At 53.9% G+C, this 24,213-nt stretch overlaps 2 protein-coding genes across 4 annotated transcripts; one reads left to right on the top strand and one right to left on the bottom strand.

The window, feature by feature from the left end:
- Window positions 1-795: 795 nt before the first annotated feature.
- Window positions 796-8,719, top strand: IGSF8 (immunoglobulin superfamily member 8). The gene is made up of 5 exons (XM_082242715.1): window positions 796-1,183; window positions 1,262-1,729; window positions 5,571-5,993; window positions 6,073-6,480; window positions 8,547-8,719. Exons 1-5 carry the CDS (start codon window positions 937-939, stop codon window positions 8,666-8,668), a joined length of 1,668 nt encoding a protein of 555 aa, XP_082098841.1. The 5' UTR covers window positions 796-936; the 3' UTR covers window positions 8,669-8,719.
- Window positions 8,720-12,666: 3,947 nt separating this feature from the next.
- KCNJ9 (potassium inwardly rectifying channel subfamily J member 9) lies at window positions 12,667-23,525 on the bottom strand. 3 transcript variants are annotated; one of them, XM_082275000.1, is made up of 3 exons: window positions 23,405-23,525; window positions 15,780-16,726; window positions 12,667-13,200 (listed from the first exon to the last, which is right to left on the bottom strand). In XM_082275000.1, the coding sequence occupies exons 2-3, from the start codon at window positions 16,690-16,692 to the stop codon at window positions 12,866-12,868; spliced, it is 1,248 nt and encodes a 415-aa protein (XP_082131126.1). In that variant the 5' UTR covers window positions 16,693-16,726; window positions 23,405-23,525; the 3' UTR covers window positions 12,667-12,865. The 3 variants fall into 3 exon arrangements, with proteins under 3 accessions (XP_082131126.1, XP_082131128.1, XP_082131127.1); XM_082275002.1 differs by lacking the exon at window positions 23,405-23,525 and adding an exon at window positions 18,469-18,753; XM_082275001.1 differs by lacking the exon at window positions 23,405-23,525 and adding an exon at window positions 18,327-18,444.
- Window positions 23,526-24,213: the final 688 nt, after the last annotated feature.

Genomic DNA, 24,213 nt, shown 5'->3' with positions numbered 1-24,213 from the left:
AGCCACCCCTCTGTCCAAGTATACCACATCCACAGCCACCCCTCTGTCCAAGTATACCACGTCCACAGCCACCCCTCTGTCCAAGTTTACTACGTCCACAGCCACCCCTCTGTCCAAGTATACCAAGTCCACAGCCACCCCCCTGTCCAAGTATACCACGTCCACAGCCACCCCCCTGTCCAACTATACCACATCCACAGCCACCCCTCTGTCCAAGTATACCACGCCCACAGCCACCCCCCTGTCCAAGTATACCACATCCACCCTTCTGTCCAAGTATACCACGTCCACAGCCACCCCTCTGTCCAAGTATACCACGTCCACAGCCACCCCTCTGTCCAAGTATACCACGTCCACAGCCACCCCTCTGTCCAAGTATACCACGCCCACAGCCACCCCTCTGTCCAAGTATACCACGTCCACAGCCACCCCTCTGTCCAAGGTTTTACTTACCTCCTCATAAAAGGAAATCAGGTTTGTTTGACTTTTGTCTCTCATGAATCCATGCTGTCGGTTGCTTAGAATATTTTTCCCAGCAAGAACTCATCTATGTGGTCTTTTATTAAACTCTCCAGTATCTTCCCGACTATAGAAGTTACACTAACAGGTCTATAGTTACTTGGCAAAGACTTTCATCCCTTTTTAAATATAAGCACCACATTGGCCCTACGCCAATCCAGTGTTACTATTCCAGTCCTTAACGAGTACCTAAAAATTAGAAACAAAGGCTTAGAAATTACAGCACTCAATTCTATTGGCTGCAGCTGGTGGGCAGAGTCTTGTGGTCATCTCTTCTCCTCCCTTTCAGGACTGGGCGCAGCTCGGGAAGTGCGGGTTCAGGAGGGGCCGCTGTACCGGGTGATAGACACGCCCATATCCATCCTCTGCAATGTAAGCGGATATGAAGGACCGCCCACACAGAACTTTGAGTGGTTCATGTACCGGCCCGGGGCCCCCGATATCTCCATCTCCATTGCCAGCACCAAGGACCCTGACTTCTCCTACGCTGTCTTCTCCTCCCGCGTCCGCCAAGGAGACATCTTCATCCGCCGCCTGGGCGGGGACAGCTCCGCCCTCCACATCCAACAGCTCCGCCCCGAGGACGAAGGCGTCTACGAGTGTTACACACCCACCACCGATTCCCGCTACCTGGGGAGCTACAGTGCCAAAGTGGCCCTAAAAGGTAAGAGCGGGGCCCTGAGGGGTGGGGCTACAACCACCCCTCCCCCACCGTCTCATCCATTGTCTTCTCTATCCGCAGTCATCCCAGACACCCTTCAAGTCTCCCCCAAGATGGCAGCCAAGGGGCGTGTCTCCACGTCATCCCCCCTACAACTCAACCTGGTGGAGGGGCGGGAACTGCATCTGCCTTGCTCCGCCTCTGCGGACTCCGCCCAGCACACCCACCTCTCTGTCACCTTCGGGGTCAGTGATCCTGGAGCCCCAGTGGATCAGGGGAAGATACAGAACATAATCTCCGTAGGGAGGGACTTCACTGTGGAGCCATCCAATGAGAATCTGGCGTACGGCGAGAGATTCCTAAGAGGAGAGATCCGCCTGGAGAAGACGGAGAACGCCACCTACAGGATGGTCCTCACCCGTGTCCAACCCCGTGATACCGGCACCTACCACTGCATCGCCGCACAGTGGATACAAGACCCCGACGGGAGCTGGCAGAAGATCTCCGAGAAGAGGTCCGTGCTGGCCCAGCTCACTGTCCAGTCTATAGGTGAGGGGCATTGCTAAGCATGGGACAAGCATCTGACCCCTCCCTCTGTCTTTACTCCTCCCCCTCCCCTCCTTTCTCCTCTCCTCCCCTCCCTCTGTCTTTTCTCCTCCCCCTCCTTTCTCCTCCCCTCTCATCTTCCCCCCACTCCTCCCCTCCCCTCTCAATAAAAGGGGGGAATTTAGGACTTTAGATGAGACAACTGACAAGAGTCTGACAAAAAATATGTATGAAATATTGACCGACATCCAGCATCACATTCCATTATATACAGGTCAGGGGTCAGCAACGTCGTGTGAGATTACATAGATAGGAAATAATAGAATATATACCCCGTCACTGGTAGTCTTCGTATGAGGAGAAGTTGCACTGAATAAGGGTAGGATAATATAAATTGGTGAATGGGATGGATGGATGTAGCGTCATCTAGATGATGGAGTGTGGCTGCATCATGTACAGCTCAACGCGTTTCGTCATCTGAATCACTTCTTCATGAGCTGATGGTGTTCTATATCTATAGAGAGATGAACATATCACTGAATCTAATGATATAATGAGGTGTCAAAAGATAGAGAAATTATAGTCCAATCCTGATCACTTACATAGGGCTACTGTACCACCTATATTCGGTCATGTTGAACCAGGGTAGCTCCTCTCTCCCCTCCTCTCCCTCTCCTCTCTCCCCTCCTCTCTCCCCTCCCCTCCCTTCCTCTATCCCCTCCCTCTCCTCTCCCCTCTCCCCTCCTCTCTCCCCTCCTCTCCCTCTCCTCTCTCCCCTCCTCTCTCCCTCTCCTCTCCCTCTCCTCTCTCCCTCTCCTCTCTCCCCTCCTCTCTCCCCTCCCCTCCCTTCCTCTATCCCCTCCCTCTCCTCTCTCCCCTCTCCTCTCTCCCCTCTCCTCTCTCCCCTCTCCTCTCCTCTCTCCCCTCCTCTCCCTCTCCTCTCTCCCCTCCTCTCCCTCTCCTCTCTCCCCTCCTCTCCCTCTCCTCTCTCCCCTCCCCTCCCTTCCTCTATCCTCTCCTCTCCCTCTCCTCTCTCCCCTCCCCTCCTTTCCCCCTCCTCTTCTCTCCTCCTCTCCTCTCTCCCCTGCTCTCCCTCTCCTACCCTCTCCCTCTCCTCTATCCTCTTCTCCCCTCCTCTTCTCTCTCATCTCCTCTCTCCCCTCCCCTCTTCTCCCTATCCTCTATCCCCTCCTCTTCTCTCCTCTCTCTCTCTCCTCCCCTCCCCCTCTCCCTCTCCTCCCCTCCCCCTCTCTTCCCCTCCCCCTCTCCCTCTCTTCCCCTCCTCTATCCTCTTCTCTCCTCTCCTCTCTCATCTCCTCTCTCCCCTCCCCTCTTCTCCCTCTCCTCTATCCCCTCCTCTTCTCTCCTCTCTCACTCTCCTCCCCTCCTCCTCTCCTCTCTCCCCCTCCTCTCCCTCTCTTCCCCTCCTCTATCCTCTTCTCCCCTCCTCTTCTCCCCTCCCCTCTTCTCCCCTCCCCTCTCCCCTCCTCTCCTCTCCCGTCCCTCCTCCCCTCTCTTCCCTCCTGAAGGAGTTTAAGCATGCATGGGATAGGCATAAGGCTATCCTTCATATAAGATAGGGCCAGGGACTATTCATAGGATTCAGATATATTGGGCAGACTAGATGGGCCAAATGGTTCTTATCTGCCGACACATTCTATGTTTCTATGACACATTCTATGTTTCTATGTTTCTCCTCTCCCCTTCTCTATCTTCTCCCGTCCTCTCCCCTCCTCTATCCCCTTCTCCTCTCCTCCCATCCTCCTCTCTTCTCTCCCTCTCCTCCCCTCCTCTCCCTCTTCTCTCTCCCCTCCTCTCCCTCTTCTCTCTCCCCTCCTCTCCCTCTTCTCTCTCCCCTCCTCTCCCTCTCCTCTTCTCCTCTCCCTCTCCTTCTCCTCTCCTCTTCTCCCCTCCCTTCCTCATCTTCTCTCCTCTCTCCCCTCCTCCTCCGCCCCTCTCCTTTCCTCCCTTCCCTGTCCCCTCCTCTATCCCCTTCTCCCCCCCCCTCTCCCCCTCCTCTATACCCTCCTGTCCTCCCCTCTCCCGTCCTTCCCTCCTCCCCACCCCTCCGTTCCTGTCCTCTCCTCCCCTCCTCTTCCTCTCCTCCCCTCCTCTTCCTCTCCTCCCCTCCTCTTCCTCTCCTCCCCTCCTCTTTCTCCCCTCCATCCTCCTCTCGCTCTCCTCCCTCCCTCCCCTCCTCCCCTTCTCCCCCCTCCTCTCCTCCCCCCCTCCTCTATACCCTCCTCTTCCTCCCCTCCTCTATCCCCTCCTGTCCTCCCCTCCTTTTCCTCTTCCTCTCCTCCCCTCCTCTTCCTCTCCTCCCCTCTCCTCCCCTCCCCTCTCCTCGCTCTCTTCCCCTCTCCTCTCCCCTCCCCTCTCCTCGCTCTCTTCCTCTCCTCTATCCTCCTCTCGCTCCCCCCCCCTTCTCTCCCCCCCCCCTTCTCTCCCCTCCTCCCTCCCCTCCTACACAGTATCACTCTTCAGGAGACAGCTTCTTTGTTAGCTTGCAGTAAGAGTTTAGGGACAAGGCTAACACTTTCCAATATAAGGTTTTACTAATAAAAAGGTCAAAGTTGGTGCGCACAAAATATTTACAGACAGGAGTTTCCAGAAATAGAGAAATAAGGTAGAATTGAGGAGGAAGAATACTTGCAGTCAATGTCCTGGGGGTTATCAGAGTTCAATCGATGAGCCAGGTGTGATCGGTTGTCAAACCTGACAGATGTTCCTGCTTTGATGTTACCATGAGAACTCCTCACTGGTTAGGGGTCTCCCTTTTTCTCTGGGATCAAAGGAGTGGTGACAGATGCCCCTGATCAATAAAATGGAGTGTCCATGGGCTGTCCTGAGTTTATGACAATATTAGATTTGGACAGTTTTATACCACTATTCATATCTTCCAATATGTACCGGTTACATTCCCGAAACTGATAGATTCAGCATTGAATTTCACGTCCAGAGATACCAAACACGGAATATCTCAGATAAATCTCTCACCCAGGAGGCATCTGACAGCTATCTTCCCTTCTATATGTGCTAGTGTGGTCATGTATGACCTCATTTCCTTCACTACAACATTTCTCATCCAATTATATTATTATTATCAATGTGTCATATTCCTGTCTGAGTTTATGAATTGTGTGTGGGATTGTTACGTTTTGAATTGGGCAGAGCTCTCTGATTGTCTTTTACCATTCCCATTAATTCTGAGTTTCCTTTATGGATTTGGTCAAAGTTTTAAGATAGGCCTGGACAGCAGAAACAGACATCCTGCCAGCTAGCAGTTTACAGCTCTGCACAGGCCTAAGTGCTGGTTTCTGATGTCTCTGAGTTGAGATAACGGCTCTTTTGAAGTGTAGAACCCATGCATTCCACGAATTAGAGGAGGATGGGGGGGGGGGAGGGTAATATCACTCCAGCAATGTGTAACTGTTCTGCAAGACTTTCATGGCTGACCTATAATGACTGAAAAACATGGCCGCTTGCTACAGCTTTTCATGTGTCCAGTACAGGATATCATTACACACCCCATCTATCCCCACCCCCTCCTCTATCTCTCCCCCCTCATCTCTCCCCCATCTCTCTCTCCCCCATCTTTCTCTCCCTCCTTCCCATCCCCCTCATCTATCTCTCTCTCTCTCCCATCCCCCCATCTCTCTCTCCCCCCCCCCTCATTTCTCCCCACTCATCCCCCCCCTCTTTTGCACTCCCCTCCATCTTTCTCTCTCTCTCTCCCTCCCTCATCTCTATCTCTACCCTCCCTCTCTTGCTCCTCCCCTTATCTCTCGCGCTCTCTCTCTCTCTCTCCCCTCCCCCCTCATCTCTCTCTTTGTCTCTCCGGCAGACTCGCAGTTGAAGGTCTCGGTGAAGCGCGATGAGGTCCATGTCCAGTCGGGGGATGTGGTGGAACTCTTCTGTAACGTGTCTCTGGCGGTGGCCCCTCCCCCGGACATGGCGCTGTCTGTGGATTGGTGGGTGAGCTCCTCTCAGGAGTCTCCGGGTCAGTTAGTGGCCTCCATGTCCCCGGAGGGAACTGTGTCACTGGGGGAGGGGTACACGGGGGATGATGTGGGGACGCGGCACATCTCGGTGGAGAAGCTCTCACCCGGTCCGGGCTCTTTCCGCCTTCGGATCGCCTCCGCCCAGCCGGTGGATGTCGGGGCCTACAGCTGCCACATCAAAGCCTTCGTGTCCTATCCGGGGCCACGGCTGGAGGAGGTGTCCCGGAGGGTATCACCCACCACCAACGTCCTGATGACCACGCAGGGTAAGAGCCAATGGGGGGAAGGGGAAGGGACCACCAATCAGATTGTGTCACAGACAGTTCACGTTTCTCTGTATTGCAGATCTGTTTCTGAGTGCGCACATCTACCTGTACTCCTCCAGTCTGTACCGCGGTGACACCGCCACCCTCATCTGTAATGTCACCCTGGAGACACCAACCGACGCCCACCTGGCGCTCAGCTGGTGGGTGGAGCTAGCCGGGGAGAAGCCCAATGAGAGGACGGGAAGACTGCTGGCCTCCGTAAATCGGGATGGGGTGTCGGAGGCGGGAAGTCGGTACTCAGGATACGACCTCGCCACCGATAAAGTGGGACCCCGCTGCTACCGGCTGAGATTATACAATATCCAGGCGGAGGACGAGGGAGCCTATCACTGCGCTGTCACCGCCTGGGTCCAATACCCCGACCACACCTGGTACAATGCCGCATCTGCCAAATCCAACCTCATCCAACTCTACCCCTACGCTCAGGGTAAGTCTATCCCCTCCCCCGACCACACCTCGTACAACCCTGCCCCCGCCAAATCCAACCCCATCCAACTATATCCCTACGCTCAGGGTAAGTCTATCCCCTCCCCCAACCACACCTGGTACAACTCCGCCTCCTCCAGGTCCAACCTCCTCCAACTCTACCCCTACGCTCAGGGTAAGTCTATCCCCCTCCTCCGACCACACCTTGTACAACTCCACCTCCCCCCCAGGTCCAACCTCATCCAACTCTACCCCTACGCTCAGGGTAAGTTTATTCCCTCCCCTGACCACACCTCATACAACTCCGCCTCCCCCCAGGTCCAACCTCCTCCAACTCTACCCCTACGCTCATGGTAAGTCTATCCCCCTCCTCCGACCACACCTTGTACAACTCCACCTCCCCCCAGGTCCAACCTCATCCTCCCCCGACATCATTCATCAGTCTTCTTTATATAAGAAACCACCCTCCTAGTGTCCATCACAACCAATCATATTCTCCCTCTTCTTGGTATTCAAACTCACCTATACCAAGGGCCAGTTTGTCCTTCAAAATCTAGGGGGTGGGGGGTTTAGAGTGTGACCAATGGGAGTAATAGTGCCCTATCATTGGTGTCAGTGGGGGGGGGGAATAGTGTCCTATCATTGGTGTCAGTGGGGGGGAATAGTGCCCTATCATTGGCGTCAGTGGGAGGAATAGTGCCCCATCATTGGTGTCGGTGGGAGGAATAGTGCCCCATCATTGGTGTCAGTGGGAGGAATAGTGTCCCATCATTGGTGTCAGTGGGAGGAATAGTGTCCCCATCATTGGTGTCAGTGGAAGCAATAGTGCCCCATCATTGGTGTCAGTGGGAGAAATAGTGCCCCATCATTGGTGTCAGTGGGAGGAATAGTGCCCCATCATTGGTGTCAGTGGGAGGAATAGTGCCCCATCATTGGTGTCAGTGGAAGCAATAGTGTCCCCATCATTGGTGTCAGTGGGAGGAATAGTGCCCCATCATTGGTGTCAGTGGGGGGAATAGTGTCCCATCATTGGTGTCAGTGGGAGGAATAGTGTCCCATCATTGGTGTCAGTGAAAGGAATAGTGTCCCATCATTGGTGTCAGTGGGAGGAATAGTGTCCCATCATTGGTGTCAGTGGGGGGAATAGTGTCCCATCATTGGTGTCAGTGGGAGGAATAGTGTCCCATCATTGGTGTCAGTGGGAGGAATAGTGTCCCATCATTGGTGTCAGTGGGAGGAATAGTGCCCCATCATTGGTGTCAGTGGAAGCAATAGTGTCCCATCATTGGTGTCAGTGGAAGGAATAGTGCCCCATCATTGGTGTCAGTGGAAGGAATAGTGCCCCATCATTGGTGTCAGTGGGAGGAATAGTGCCCCAAGGGCCAGATAAGGGACACATTCTTACTTTGCACGATGTTGTCCAAACTGTGGTCCGTGGTATCCCCCCCCCCCCCCCCCCATAGTGCTCATTACAACCAATCAGATTTTCCCTCTTGTGAGGACTGATCTCACAGTGTGTGTCTACATTGTGTGGTGTGGCCCCCGTAGGGCAGCATGGTGGCCTCGTAGCATCCACTCACCGTGGTCACCAGAATATCCCGGCCTCTCTGTGGCCCTCTGGGACAGCCCCGGTTAGGTGTCGGGATGTGTTGGCCACACAGAGCTTTAGACTTCATCGGTCACATCAGGAGAATGCACCAGGCTCCTCGGATTGGTTCGTCTCGCCATTTTCCCAGATGACCAATCAGATCTGATGGTGTGTGGCTACTAATCGCCCTTCCAGGATTTCTTGGTGGCTCATTCGTCCCGCTCTGATAATTGCCCATCTCCCCTCCCCCTAACGTCTCCCCTCCTCTTTTGCAGGCTGTCCTGCCCCTCCCCCTTTGCAGGCCGTCCTGCCCACCCCCTCCAGTCTCCCCTCCCCCTTTGCAGGCCATCCTGCCCCCCCCAGCCCCCATAATGTCTCCAGGCTGTCCTGCTCCCCCCCCCCCCACCGTCTCCCCCCCCCCCTCTTTGCAGGCCATCTTGCCCATCCCCCCTCTAACATCTCCCCTCTGTGTCTTGCAGCAAAGGATTTGCTCCTCATCCCGCTGATCGGGGGCGTGGCCAGCGCGCTCTTCGTGGGAATCACCATCCTGTCCACCGTCACCTGCTGCTACCTCCGACAACTGCGCATCCGCAAGAGGTGAGAGCCACGCATGGCGGCCAATGAGGGACTGAGATCTGACCAATCGCACCTTTCCTAACACTATAAGGATTTCCTGGAATTCCGCCCCCTGTACAATGGACATATCCTGATTGGCTAATCGTAGAAGAACCCCGCAGGGGGGTGTCAGCACTACTGTCATTTCATTGTCCCCCCATGGACAGCGCCTGCACTGGCTCCCCAGGTGTACTGCACCCCCTGTATGCACTTCACTCTGCCAACTGGCCAGCCATGTGACCCCCAGAAAAAAAGTGCTGGACCTTTAATATAAAAGACTTTACCCAGCACACGGCCCACTTCCTTCTCCTCCCCCACAGGAGGATATGGGGAGCCGACCGCACACCCCCATATCCCTGTGTTACTGCAGTACAGCTTCCTTCACCCCTTCTCTCTCTCATCCCCCCCTCCCCCTCCTCTGATCCATGTTCCTTTCTTCCCCTCACCTTGTTTCCCCATTCTCCTCTTCTTACCCTTCTCTCTTTCATTCCCCCCCCCTTCACCTCCTCTGATCCCTGTTCCTCTCTCTTCCTAAACCCCTCCCCCCTCCACCTCCTCTGATCCCTGTTCCTCTCTCTTCCTAAACCCCTCCCCCCCTTTACCTCCTCTGATCCCTGTTCCTCTCTCTTCCTTAACCCCTCCCCCCTTCACCTCCTCTGATCCCTGTTCCTCTCTCTTCCTTAACCCCTCCCCCCTCCACCTCCTCTGATCCCTGTTCCTCTCTCTTCCTAACCCCCCCCCCTTCACCTCCTCTGATCCCTGTTCCTCTCTCTTCCTTAACCCCTCCCCCCTTCACCTCCTCTGATCCCTGTTCCTCTCTCTTCCTAACCCCCCCTTTACCTCCTCTGATCCCTGTTCCTCTCTCTTCCTAAACCCCTCCCCCTTCACCTCCTCTGATCCCTGTTCCTCTCTCTTCCTAAACCCCTCCCCCCTTCACCTCCTCTGATCCCTGTTCCTCTCTCTTCCTAAACCCCTCCCCCCTTCACCTCCTCTGATCCCTGTTCCTCTCTCTTCCTAAACCCCTCCCCCTTCACCTCCTCTGATCCCTGTTCCTCTCTCTTCCTAAACCCCTCCCCCCTTCACCTCCTCTGATCCCTGTTCCTCTCTCTTCCTAAACCCCTCCCCCCTTCACCTCCTCTGATCCCTGTTCCTCTCTCTTCCTAAACCCCTCCCCCCTTCACCTCCTCTGATCCCTGTTCCTCTCTCTTCCTAAACCCCTCCCCCTTCACCTCCTCTGATCCCTGTTCCTCTCTCTTCCTAAACCCCTCCCCCCTTCACCTCCTCTGATCCCTGTTCCTCTCTCTTCCTAAACCCCTCCCCCCTTCACCTCCTCTGATCCCTGTTCCTCTCTCTTCCTAAACCCCTCCCCCCTTCACCTCCTCTGTTCCCTGTTCCTCTCTCTTCCTTAACCCCTCCCCCCTCCACCTCCTCTGATCCCTGTTCCTCTCTCTTCCTAACCCCCCCCCCTTCACCTCCTCTGATCCCTGTTCCTCTCTCTTCCTTAACCCCTCCCCCCTTCACCTCCTCTGATCCCTGTTCCTCTCTCTTCCTAACCCCCCCTTTACCTCCTCTGATCCCTGTTCCTCTCTCTTCCTAAACCCCTCCCCCTTCACCTCCTCTGATCCCTGTTCCTCTCTCTTCCTAAACCCCTCCCCCCTTCACCTCCTCTGATCCCTGTTCCTCTCTCTTCCTAACCCCCCCTTTACCTCCTCTGATCCCTGTTCCTCTCTCTTCCTAAACCCCTCCCCCTTCACCTCCTCTGATCCCTGTTCCTCTCTCTTCCTAAACCCCTCCCCCCTTCACCTCCTCTGTTCCCTGTTCCTCTCTCTTCCTAACCCCCCCCCTTTCACCTCCTCTGATCCCTGTTCCTCTCTCTTCCTAAACCCCTCCCCCCTTCACCTCCTCTGATCCCTGTTCCTCTCTCTTCCTTAACCCCTCCCCCCTTCACCTCCTCTGATCCCTGTTCCTCTCTCTTCCTAACCCCCCCCCCCCCCCCCCTTCACCTCCTCTGATCCATGTTCCTTTCTTCCCCTCACCTTGTTTCCCCCATTTACCCCTTCTTACCCTTCTCTCTCTCTCTCTCTCATCCTCACCTCCTCTGATCCCTGTTCCTCTCTCTTCTCTCTCTTCCTTAACCCCTCCCCCCTTCTCATCCCCCCTCCCTTCTTTTTCCAGAACGACCAATCAGGTTTCACCTCCCAGTGGCAGTTAGCTTTCTGGAGATGTGGAGATCTGGCGTCTGATTGGTGAATGAGGGGACGGCCTTGTGCCGGATGGTGGAGGAATATCAGTACGATGGCCGTCACTTCCTTCAATCCGCATTGCTGGAGCCTCACAGCCACTTACCTGAGCCGCTTAAAATGCACTATCAGTGGCCATTTTTATACACTACTCTGACTCCGCCCCCTGCTGTTGGGGGCGGGCCGATTGTTTATGAAGGATTTGTGTTTTTTAGTTGTTATTTGTGTTTTATTGTATACCGGGGACCAACCACTCCTCTCCACCAGCTGCACCGCTCCCTACGGCTAAGTTATCTCTCGATACAAACCCCCCACCCCTGAATTTCTCTGCGATTGGCTGGATCTGCTGACCACTAATTAGGGCAGCCAATCACAGGGAGTTCTGTCAGCTGCACTCCGGGAGTCCTCGAAGGGTGACTTCCCAATTGTTTCAAGAGACAACTTAGCCAGGAGCTCTGATGTGAAGACCCTCCTAACAATTGAGTCCCCATGACGCCAGGAGGGGGTGTCGCCGCCTAACATTTCCATTGAATAAAATGTTTTGTCAAACCACTATTGTTCCATTTTATTGTCTCATTGGTGGGAAGGGGTGGAGTTATGTGACTATCAGGGCGGAGATAACAGGACTAAGAACTATCGGCATTTCCTCCTAGGAGCCAATCAGAATCAATGCTGCGAAGGGGGGGAGGGTGGGAACCAGTCTATGTCTACACTGGGAAGATTCCCCTCACTTCCTGGTTGGTGTCACCCAGTCTCATCCATGATCTTAGGAAGTTGAGGGGAATATTCCAGTAGGGCAGCAATCGACTGATGGAGGATCTCACCCTTCACTCCACCCAAAACTATAGGGTGCTGATTGGAGGGTTTGGCACTGGGAAGAACCATCTTAGACCATCCACATCAACCAGCCAGATTCAGACCAGCGATATGAAGAAAACAAAAAGGTGGGAATCACAGAAGGTTCTTCCTATAGATGTTTCTCAGGGTGGTGACAGCATGGAGTGTGCATTGTGTATAACCTCGAATAATATTCACACAGCGATATAAACTGAAAATGTATTTTATTGCATCAGCCGTCAGGCATCGGCTCTAGTGTCCATCTATGGAGAGAGGGCAGTACCCAACAATTGGCTCTAGTGTCCATCTATGGAGAGAGGGCAGTTCCCAACGATTGGCTCTAGTGTCCATCCATCAAGAGAGGGCAGTTTCCCAAGGATTGGCTCTAGTGTTCATCCATCAAGAGGGCAGTTCCCAACGACTGGCTCTAGTTTCCATGCACGGAGAGAGGGCTTTTCCCAACGATTGACTCTAGTGTCCATCCATCGAGAGAGGGCTGTCCGCAACGACTGACTCTAGTGTCCATGCACGGAGAGAGGGCAGTTTCCCAAGGATTGGCTCTAGTGTCCATCCATCGAGAGAGGGCAGTTCCCAAGGATTGGCTCTAGTGTTCATCCATCGAGAGGGCAGTTCCCAACGACTGGCTCTAGTTTCCATGCACGGAGAGAGGGCTGTTCCCAACGATTGACTCTAGTGTCCATCCATCGAGAGGGCAGTTCCCAACAATTGACTCTAGTGTCCATCCATCGAGAGAGGGCAGTTCCCAATGATTGGCTCTAGTTTCCATGCACGGAGAGAGGGCAGTTCCCAACGATTGACTCTAGTGTCCATCCATTGAGAGAGGGCTGTTCGCAATGACTGGCTCTAGTGTCCATGCACGGAGAGAGGGCAGTTCCCAAAGATTGGCTCTAGTGTCCATCCATCGAGAGAGGTCAGTCCCCAACGATTGGCTCTAGTGTCCATCTATGGAGTGAGGTCAGTCCCCAACGATTGGCTCTAGTGTCCATCCATGGAGAGAGGCCAGTTTCCAATGACTGGGTCTAGTGTCTATCCACGGAGGGAGGTCAGTTCCCCGCGACCGACTCTAATGTCCATCCGCTGAGTGGTCAGTCCCCAATGACTGGTTCATCGGTAGGTGCCGGCTCACTCTCGGGACTGGTGATACTGCCGTTCCTTTGCTTGTCCAGTTTCTCTGTCCCATCCTCCTCCACCTTCTCATCCAGTTGGCTGGGGATAGACCAGTAGAGGTGAGCGTCCATTCTGGCGGCGGCCTCGGCCAGCTCTCGGGCACTGCAAACCGGGGTAGGGACCTCGAAGGTCTGGTGGAAGGTGTTGTAGTCCACCTCGTAGAAGCCATCCTCTAGCGACAGCACAGACATGAAGCGATGACCCCACTGCACCTCATCCACCAGGTAAGAGCTGCGGGCCTGGCACGTCATTCCTGTAGGGGGGAGAAGAGGGGACAAGGCTCAGGCACATATCAAATGACAACTTACTGGCCGCTTTTCCTTTTCTCTGGGTCTACTTATTACTGTCTGCATGATATAATCTGGTTAATGTGCCACGTTTTGTTGAGTATCAAAGTGTAGCTCCCAGCAGTCTCAGGAGAGAAGGATTCTTCTCCTCAATGAGAAGTATTAGAAGTGGACATTTTCGGCATTTCATGGTACAGCCGATAACCTCTTCTCTGCCTTACCTTAAAGCCACCACTAGCTGTCACTAAAGTTCTTCCCTGCTCTGGTGACTGACAAGCTCAAGGCAGAGATTTAACCCATGGCAACCACTGACAGGAGACTGAGGTGGTTTCCACTGGTTGTCATATCGTGAACAGGTGAACAAAGGATGGTGGAGGACAGGGACGCTCACGGCACCTAACACTGTGTGTCGGAGGAGTGCCGTCAGGTGATGACTGCAGGTCCTCCAACCTGGGGCCTTCTTAACGAAAGACTCTTCAGAGCTCACAGAGCCCCAACAATATTCTGAGCCCTACTGAGGAGTATCAAGGCTGCCATTACTGACCCATCCTTCCGAAAATACTAATTTCCTGGCTATTAGTGGCTGGTCCTCTGGCTTCACTATTTTCTCTGTCATTGGCCTGAAATGACTATGCAGATCCTTCCTGACCTATCTGCACTAATATGGATCGAGGATTTTGTATACGGACAGTACAAAGTATGTGAACCCTACCCACTGATGGGATTCAGGGGTCTCCAGTGAAGGGTCCTAGTGATCCTCATACAACATTATAGACAATTGTGCTCTTCCAACTTTGTGTTAACAGTTTGGTGAAGACCCTTTTCTGTTCCAGCATGACTGTATCCCCTCCGACCGTGTACAAAGACAGCTCCATTAATACATGCTGTTACCAGTTTGGTGTGGAGGAACTCAAGTGTCCTGCACAGAGCCCTGACCTCATCCCTGCTGATCACCTGACCTCACCCCTACTGATCACCTGACCTCATCCCCTACTGATTGCCTGACCTCACCCCTACTGATCACCCGACCTCAACCCTACCGATCACCTGACCTCATCCCTACTGATCACCATTGGGGTGAATTGAAACACTGATGGAGAGCCGGGTCTTCTCATCTAACAACAGTACCTGACCTCACAAATGGGCACAAATTCCCACAGACACCCTCCAAAATCTTGTAGGAAGCCTTTTCAGAAGAGGAGGCAGCTCCATAAATTTGATCGGGATTATCGAACGGTTCGGGTCGACCATCGGTTCGACCTGAACATTGACTGTTCGAGGTCCGGCCGAATTTCGAACTTTTTGCTGAAAAATTTCGGAATTCGGCAACCAGAACCGACCAAAATGCAATGGGACAAGAACTGGGCTTTAAAAGCCCGTGATTGGACCAGAACCATCAGTAAAAGCCAATTGAGGGGGCAGGAGGATGCTAGGAATGTGATTGGAGTGACTAGGGGGTCCACAGGCCAATCAGTAGTGAATACGCCCCCCAGTATATAAGATAGCCCCGCCAAATCTCTAGCACTGTAATACAGGGATGTGGAAGAGAGTGGAAGCAGTTCTGTTATTTCTGCTTCAAAGTGTCATTTAGCAATTATTAGTGTGAGGAAAGGGATATCTAGTGTAGTTAGGGTACTATTTTCCACTATAGTTAGATTTAATAATCTAGTTTCTGTAGGGAAAGTGTTAAGTGTCAGGGTGAACTGACTCTGACTGCTATGGCAGGGTGACCAAACTCTTCCATGTCAGGTTGACCGCCATAGAAAAAAGATTGTTTCTATCAGAATTGCAATAGAGCAGGGCAGTGGCTTCGCTACTTTCACACCTGGCTGTTTTTGTAGCAGGCATTTTTTTGGGCGTCTTTGGAGGCAGGCATAACATCAGAACTTCTGTATAGGGGTATATATACACACACACTTATATGTATTTATATACATACACACATATAGGTGTGATAGGAGCGTAGCCCTATGCCTGTTAATTATTTCATTAGCGCAGGCATAGGGTTCTGCTACTTTCACATCTATATATGTGTATGTGTATATATACATACATGTGTGTGTGTGTATATATACCCCTACACAGAAGTTCAGATGTCATGCCTGCTCCACTGCAATTCTAATACAAACAAACTTTTTTTCTGGTTCTGGACATGCTACAGAGCTGAAACTTCAGAGGTACACTTTTTAGACCCCCTAGACACTAAATCCAAAGAAATCTCATTTTTTTTTCAATATTTTTTTTAATAATTGGCTCTCTATCAAAAATGACAATTTTTAAGAACTTTTTTTTGTGTGATTCATAGTCCCTGGGGCATGACCCAGAACCCTAGGCACTTTTTAGTGGCATTTATTGGGCTTTAGGGCTTCAAAATGGTGTTTTTTGATTACTGAAGTTCGGGTCCCATTGATTTCAATGGGGTTCTGAAATACGGGCCGAACTTTCGGGAAGTTCGGGTGTTCTGGTCGAACCGAACTTTTCAAAAGTTTGATCATCCCTAATAAGGAGCACCATTCCACCATGGCCACCCGTGGCTTCTACCTACCTGTAGCTTCCACCATTCCTTCAAGGATCACCACAATCTCGAAATCGTCTTTCGCCAGCTGTCTCTTGGACACCTCCCAGAATGGGCTGTGCTCATTGATTTCATGGCTAATGATTAGCGGTGACACCAAGAAGAGTCGGTCATCTCCGGTCTCAAATCCAACATTGATGTCCGTCTGGTTGAGTGGGATGAATTCTCCCTCTTGCGTCTGTTTGGACTTGATGAGTTTGGCTCTGATGGAAGCTTCAACAATGTGGGACTGACGCAGATCTCCCACCCGGAACATGAGGCAAAGTTTATCATCTCGCAGGGATATGACGGCATGCGAAGAAAAGACCAGAGTCTCGGCCCGCTTGTTGGGTTGGGAAATTTTGACAAACATGCAGCCCACCATGAAAGCATTGACCATGGAGCCCAGGATGGCTTGAAGGAGGAGCAAGATGATCCCTTCTGGACATTTGTCGGTGATGACCCGATGTCCGTAGCCAATTGTTGTCTCCGTTTCAATAGAGAAGAGGAATGCAGAGACAAAGCCATTGAGGTTTTTGATGCACGGCGTCCATCCCGGGTCCTCCAGGTGTTCCAGGTCCCCCCGACAGTAGGCAATAAACCACCAGATGACCCCGAAGAAGAGCCAGGTGATGGCATAGGCCATAATGAAGACCAAGAGGCTCACCCTCCATTTAAGGTCCACCAAGGTGGTGAAAATGTCGGTGAGATAGCGATAAGTCTCTCGGACATTTCCATGCTGGACGTTGCAGCGCCCGTCCTTCTCCACATACCTCTGCCGACGCCTCAGTTTCCTGTCCGCCTTCTCCAACTTCTCTGCCAGTTTGGATGCATGAGACAAGGCTTTGGTGTTGGTGATGGTGGAGCCGGGAACCGTAGTGAACACATTGTTATCTTTAGCCATAGCGTCACTATTCAGCAGCGAATGGGTTCAGGGTCTGTATGGGACAAAGGAAACAAACATTATCAGAGAACAATTTACCGAAACACAGAAGACAATGTGACCGGCACCACGACTCTACAGGATGGGCAGTGCAGGTAAACAATACAACCACCAATGATTATATTAATCGGTTACCACTGCTTGTCCCGGTTTCCCGCACTTGAGGAGCTCCTCTTACGTCTCTCAAAGAAGAAGCTGAACAAGTGATTCCCGTTCACAGGTCTGCCTCCCGGTTCATGGACCAGTGACATCACCAGCGCCCAGCAAACTGATTGGCTGCCTCCTCCTAAATGCCGGGGACCAACATGACACTCAGGAATGGGATTGTATGGGATTACCCCCAAATATAGACAGCAATCTGATTGTACAATCTTACCAACCGCTATGTATGAAGAGAGCCTACCTAAGGAATGTCGTTATATCCGACTAGATACCTATAGGTGTCCCCACCCCCTCACCATTCCTATAGGTGCCTCCCACACACAATTTCTAGAGGTGCCCTCAAAACCCCCACAATTCCGACAGGTGGCCCCTGAACCCCCCTCCACATACAATTCTTTATAGGGGCTCCTTACCATTCCTATAGGTGTCCCTCCTCCACTTACCATTCCTATAAGGATTCCCCACCCCTTCACCATTTCTATATGCGCCCCCCACATACAACTGCTAGAGTTGCCCCCCAAAATCCCGTCCCAAATACAATTCTTATAGGGGCTCCTTACCATTCCTATAGGTGTCCCATCCCCACTTACTATTCCTTTGGGTGTTCCCCACCCCCTCACCATTTCTATATGTGCCCCCATACATACACAATTCCTATAGAAGCATCTTTTCATTCTTATAGATGCCCCCCCCCCCAACCATCACCACCATTCCTATAGGTACTCTCCATCCTTCACACCATTACTATAGGAGTCCCTCTCCCCTCACCATTCCTATAGGTGCTCCCCACCATTCCTATAGGTCCTCTCTATCCTTCTCATCATTACTTTAGATGCCCCTTCCCCCTCACCATTCCTATAGGTGCTCCCCGCCATTCCTATAGGTACTCTCCATCCTTCACACCATTACTACAGGTGTCCCTCCCCCCTCACCATTCCTATAGGTACTCTCTATCCTTCTCACCATTACTATAGATGTCCCTCCCCCCTCACCATTCCTATAGGTGCTCCCCACCATTCCTATAGGTGCTCCCCATCCTTCTCACCATTACTATAGGAGTCCCTCCCCCCTCACCATTCCTATGGGTGCTCCCCACCATTCCTATAGGTGCTCTCCATCCTTCTCACCATTACTATAGGTGCTCCCCACCATTCCTATAGGTCCTCTCCATCCTTCTCACCATTACTATAGGAGTCCCTTCCCCCTCACCATTCCTATAGGTGCTCCCCACCATTCCTATAGGTCCTCTCTATCCTTCTCACCATTACTATAGGAGTCCCTCCCCCCTCACCATTCCTATAGGTGCTCCCCACCATTCCTATAGGTGCTCTCCATCCTTCTCACCATTACTATAGGAGTCCCTCCCCCCTCACCATTCCTATAGGTCCTCTCTATCCTTCTCACCATTACTATAGGTGTCCCTCCCCCCTCACCCTTGCTATAGGTGCTCCCCCTCCCCCGTAGGATCTGAAGGGGTTAAAGGCACGGTGCGTCTCTGGTGGCTTCTCCTATAATTAGCTCCAGCCTGTGGCGTAAAGTCTGTTCTGTAGCCGCTAGGCCTGCTTCTCTTGTTACCGTGGCAACCGCTCTGAGATGCGATGTCGTCTGTGAGGACCAGCAGAGTCCCCGCGATCTTCCATCCAAACGGCGTATTACACGTTTATATCATAGCCGGCGTTCTCCCCTCCGCCATCCATCCCGGCGTCCTGTGCATTATTCATGGCGGCCGGTTATATAAGGAGTGAAGACGTGACGCACGGCTGACAGGCACATCGGGGAATTGAGGAGCGCAGGGGACCAACGCCACAAAATCCCCGTCAGCCATATTGGCAGAGCGCCGCCAAAAACTCCCAGAGTGCAACGGGAGTTCCAACCAATATGAGGCCAACCGGGCCGGTACTACGGGGAAGGCAACCATCACACCTGAGTGCCAGGAACCCGGGGGTAGTCATTGTGCCCGGGGTCCCCCTCACCAGTCCTGGGGGAAGTCACTGTGCTCGGGGTCCCCCTCACCAGTCCTGGGGGAAGTCACTGTGCCTGGGGTCCCCCTCACCAGTCCTGGGGGAAGTTACTGTGCCCGGGGTCCCCCTCACCAGTCCTGGGGGAAGTCACTGTGCTCGGGGTCCCCCTCACCAGTCCTGGGGGAAGTCACTGTGCCTGGGGTCCCCCTCACCAGTCCTGGGGGACGTTACTGTGCCCATGGTCCCCTCACTAGTCATGGGTGGGGGGGAGAGTCACTGTGTCCAGGGTCAATGGAGGATCTCGGGAAGGGGGCACCACAGACATTCAGTGAAGGATCTCGGGAAGGGGGCACCACAGACACTCAGTGGAGAATATCTCGGGAAGGGGGCACCACAGACACTCAGTGGAGGATCTCGGGAAGGGGACACCACAGACACTCAGTGGAGGATCTTGGGAAGGGGACACCACACACCCTCAGTGGAGGATATCTCGGGAAGGGGACACCACACACACTCAGTGGAGGATCTCGGGAAGGGGACACCACACACACTCAGTGGAGGATCTCGGGAAGGGGACACCACACACACTCAGTGGAGGATCTCGGGAAGGGGACACCACACACACTCAGTGGAGGATCTCGGGAAGGGGACACCACAGACACTCAGTGGAGGATCTTGGGAAGGGGACACCACACACCCTCAGTGGAGGATCTCGGGAAGGGGACACCACACACACTCAGTGGAGGATCTCAGGAAGGGGGCACCACACACCCTCAGTGGAGGATCTCGGGAAGGGGACACCACACACACTCAGTGGAGGATCTCGGGAAGGGGGCACCACACACCCTCAGTGGAGGATCTCGGGAAGGGGACACCACACACACTCAGTGGAGGATCTCGGGAAGGGGGCACCACACACCCTCAGTGGAGGATCTCGGGAAGGGGACACCACACACACTCAGTGGAGGATCTCGGGAAGGGGACACCACACACACTCAGTGAAGGATCTCGGGAAGGGGGCACCACACACCCTCAGTGGAGGATCTCGGGAAGGGGACACCACACACACTCAGTGGAGGATCTCGGGAAGGGGGCAAAACACACCCTCAGTGGAGGATCTCGGGAAGGGGACACCACACACACTCAGTGGAGGATCTCGGGAAGGGGGCACCACACACCCTCAGTGGAGGATCTCGGGAAGGGGACACCACACACACTCAGTGGAGGATCTCGGGAAGGGGACACCACACACACTCAGTGAAGGATCTCGGGAAGGGGACACCACAGACACTCAGTGAAGGATCTCGGGAAGGGGACACCACAGACACTCAGTGAAGGATCTCGGGAAGGGGACACCACACACTCAGTGGAGGATATCTAGGGAAGGGGACACCACACACAATCAGTGGGGGATATCTAGGGAAGGGGACACCACACACACTCAGTGAAGGATCTCGGGAAGGGGACACCACAGACACTCAGTGGAGAATATCTCGGGAAGGGGACACCACACACACTCAGTGGAGGATATCTCGGGAAGGGGGCACCACACACACTCGGTGGAGGATCTCGGGAAGGGGACACCACACACACTCAGTGGAGGATCTCGGGAAGGGGACACCACAGACACTCGGTGGAGGATCTCGGGAAGGGGACACCACAGACACTCGGTGGAGGATCTTGGGAAGGGGACACCACATACACTCAGTGGAGGATCTCGGGAAGGGGACACCACAGACACTCGGTGGAGGATCTCGGGAAGGGGACACCACAGACACTCGGTGGAGGATCTCGGGAAGGGGACACCACAGACACTCGGTGGAGGATCTCGGGAAGGGGACACCACACACCCTCAGTGGAGGATCTCGGGAAGGGGACACCACACACACTCGGTGGAGGATCTCGGGAAGGGGACACCACACACACTCGGTGGAGGATCTCGGGAAGGGGGCACCACACGCACTCAGTGGAGGATCTCGGGAAGGGGACACCACACACACTCAGTGGAGGATCTCGGGAAGGGGACACCACATACACTCAGTGGAGGATCTCGGGAAGGGGACACCACAGACACTCGGTGGAGGATCTCGGGAAGGGGACACCACACACACTCAGTGGAGGATATCTCGGGAAGGGGGCACCACACACACTCGGTGGAGGATCTCGGGAAGGGGGCACCACACACACTCAGTGGAGGATCTCGGAAAGGGGACACCACACACACTCAGTGGAGGATCTCGGGAAGGGGACACCACATACACTCGGTGGAGGATCTCGGGAAGGGGACACCACAGACACTCGGTGGAGGATCTCGGGAAGGGGACACCACAGACACTCGGTGGAGGATCTCGGGAAGGGGACACCACACACCCTCAGTGGAGGATCTCGGGAAGGGGACACCACACACACTCGGTGGAGGATCTCGGGAAGGGGACACCACACATACTCAGTGGAGGATCTTGGGAAGGGGACACCACAGACACTCAGTGGAGGATCTCAGGAAGGGGACACCACACACTCAGTGGAGGATCTCGGGAAGGGGACACCACACACACTCAGTGGAGGATCTCGGGAAGGGGGCACCACACACACTCGGTGGAGGATCTCGGGAAGGGGGCACCACACACACTCGGTGGAGGATCTCGGGAAGGGGGCACCACACACACTCAGTGGAGGGTCTCGGGAAGGGGACACCACACACACTCAGTGAAGGATCTCGGGAAGGGGACACCACAGACACTCGGTGGAGAATATCTCTGGAAGGGGACACCACACACACTCAGTGGAGGATCTCGGGAAGGGGACACCACACACACTCGGTGGAGGATCTCGGGAAGGGGACACCACACACACTCGGTGGAGGATCTCGGGAAGGGGGCACCACACACACTCAGTGGAGGATCTCGGGAAGGGGACACCACACACACTCAGTGGAGGATCTCGGGAAGGGGACACCACATACACTCAGTGGAGGATCTCGGGAAGGGGACACCATATACACTCAGTGGAGGATCTCGGGAAGGGGACACCACACACACTCAGTGGAGGATATCTCAGGAAAGGGGACACCACACACACTCAGTGGAGGATATCTCAGGAAAGGGGACACCACACACACTCAGTGGAGGATATCTCAGGAAGGGAACACCTCACCAGTCCTGGGGGAAGTCACTGTGCCCGGGGTCCCCCTCACCAGCCCTGGGGGAAGTCACTGTGCCCGGGGTCCCCCTCACCAGCCCTGGGGGGAGTCACTGTGCCCGGGGTCCCCCTCACCAGTCCCGGGGGGAGTCACTGTGTCCAGGGTCCCCCTCACCAGTCCTGGGGGGGAGTCACTGTGTCCGGGGTCCCCCTCACCAGTCCTGGGGGGAGTCACTGTGTCCGGGGTCCCCCTCACCAGTCCTGGGGGGAATCACTGTGCCCGGGGTCCCCCTCACCAGTCCCGGGGGGAGTCACTGTGTCCAGGGTCCCCCTCACCAGTCCTGGGGGGGAGTCACTGTGTCCGGGGTCCCCCTAACCAGCCCTGGGGGAAGTCACTGTGCCCGGGGTCCCCCTCACCAGTCCCGGGGGGAGTCACTGTGTCCAGGGTCCCCCTCACCAGTCCTGGGGGGGAGTCACTGTGTCCGGGGTCCCCCTCACCAGTCCTGGGGGGAGTCACTGTGCCCGGGGTCCCCCTCACCAGCCCTGGGGGAAGTCACTGTGTCCGGGGTCCCCCTCACCAGTCCTGGGGGGAATCACTGTGCCCAGGGTCCCCCTCACCAGCCCTGGGGGAAGTCACTGTGCCCGGGGTCCCCCTCACCAGCCCTGGGGGGAGTCACTGTGCCCGGGGTCCCCCTCACCAGTCCCGGGGGGAGTCACTGTGTCCAGGGTCCCCCTCACCAGTCCTGGGGGGGAGTCACTGTGTCCGGGGTCCCCCTCACCAGTCCTGGGGGGAGTCACTGTGCCCGGGGTCCCCCTCACCAGCCCTGGGGGAAGTCACTGTGTCCGGGGTCCCCCTCACCAGTCCTGGGGGGAATCACTGTGCCCAGGGTCCCCCTCACCAGCCCTGGGGGAAGTCACTGTGTCCGGGGTCCCCCTCACCAGCCCTGGGGGGAGTCACTGTGCCCGGGGTCCCCCTCACCAGTCCCGGGGGGAGTCACTGTGTCCAGGGTCCCCCTCACCAGTCCTGGGGGGAGTCACTGTGTCCGGGGTCCCCCTCACCAGTCCTGGGGGGAGTCACTGTGTCCGGGGTCCCCCTCACCAGTCCTGGGGGGAATCACTGTGTCCGGGGTCCCCCTCACCAGTCCTGGGGGGAATCACTGTGTCCCCATCCCCAGCCCCTTGGACTAAGCACCCCAAACTCTGTACATTTTACTGACCCCAAATATTCATCCCCCTGAACGGTTCACACCCCACCGACCCCGACTAGATCCCCCCACGCCGGCACTACACACCGGGGACTACAGGTACCCCGCAGACCCTGAGCTATATGCCCCCTGCAGACATAGGACTATACAAACCTCAATGTATATACCCCCCAATACTACAGACCCTCCCCCATCCCCCGCTCCTACCTTATTCTGTGGGGGAAGGGGGCCGCCTCGTCCATCTTCCTCCGTAGCTCTGGATCTGCGTTCATCCAATTCTCATTCTTCTCTCTGGCAGCCGGTACAGCGGGAGGGATGGAGGAGAACCAATGCGCAGCGCAGGTGGGAGTCCCTACAATGAGTGACAAGTGGGGGGGGGGGGGGGACCGAGACGCTGCGCTCATCACCATCCTCATCTATAGGATACACATCACTGATATATATATATATATATATATACACTGTATACACCCATCACCAATATATATATATATATATACTGTATACACCCATCACCAATATATATATATATATATATATATATATATATATACTGTATACACCCATCACTATCCTCATCTATAGGATACACATCACTGATATATATATATATATATATATATATATATATATATATATACTGTATACACCCATCACCAATATATATATATATATATACTGTATACACCCATCACCAATATATATATATATATATATATATATATATATATATATATACTGTATACACCCATCACCATCCTCATCTATAGGATACACATCACTGATATATATATATATATTGGTGATGGGTGTATACAGTATATATATATATATATATATATATATTGGTGATGGGTGTATACAGTGTGTGTATATATATATATATTGGTGATGGGTGTATACAGTGTATATATATATATATTGGTGATGGGTGTATACAGTGTATATATATATATATATATATATATATATATATATTGGTGATGGGTGTATACAGTATATATATATATATATAT

This window comes from Pelophylax lessonae, assembly GCF_965119305.1.
Source record: "Pelophylax lessonae genome assembly, chromosome: 13".
NCBI lineage: Eukaryota > Metazoa > Chordata > Amphibia > Anura > Ranidae > Pelophylax > Pelophylax lessonae.
This window is presented reverse-complemented; position numbering and strand designations above follow the sequence as displayed.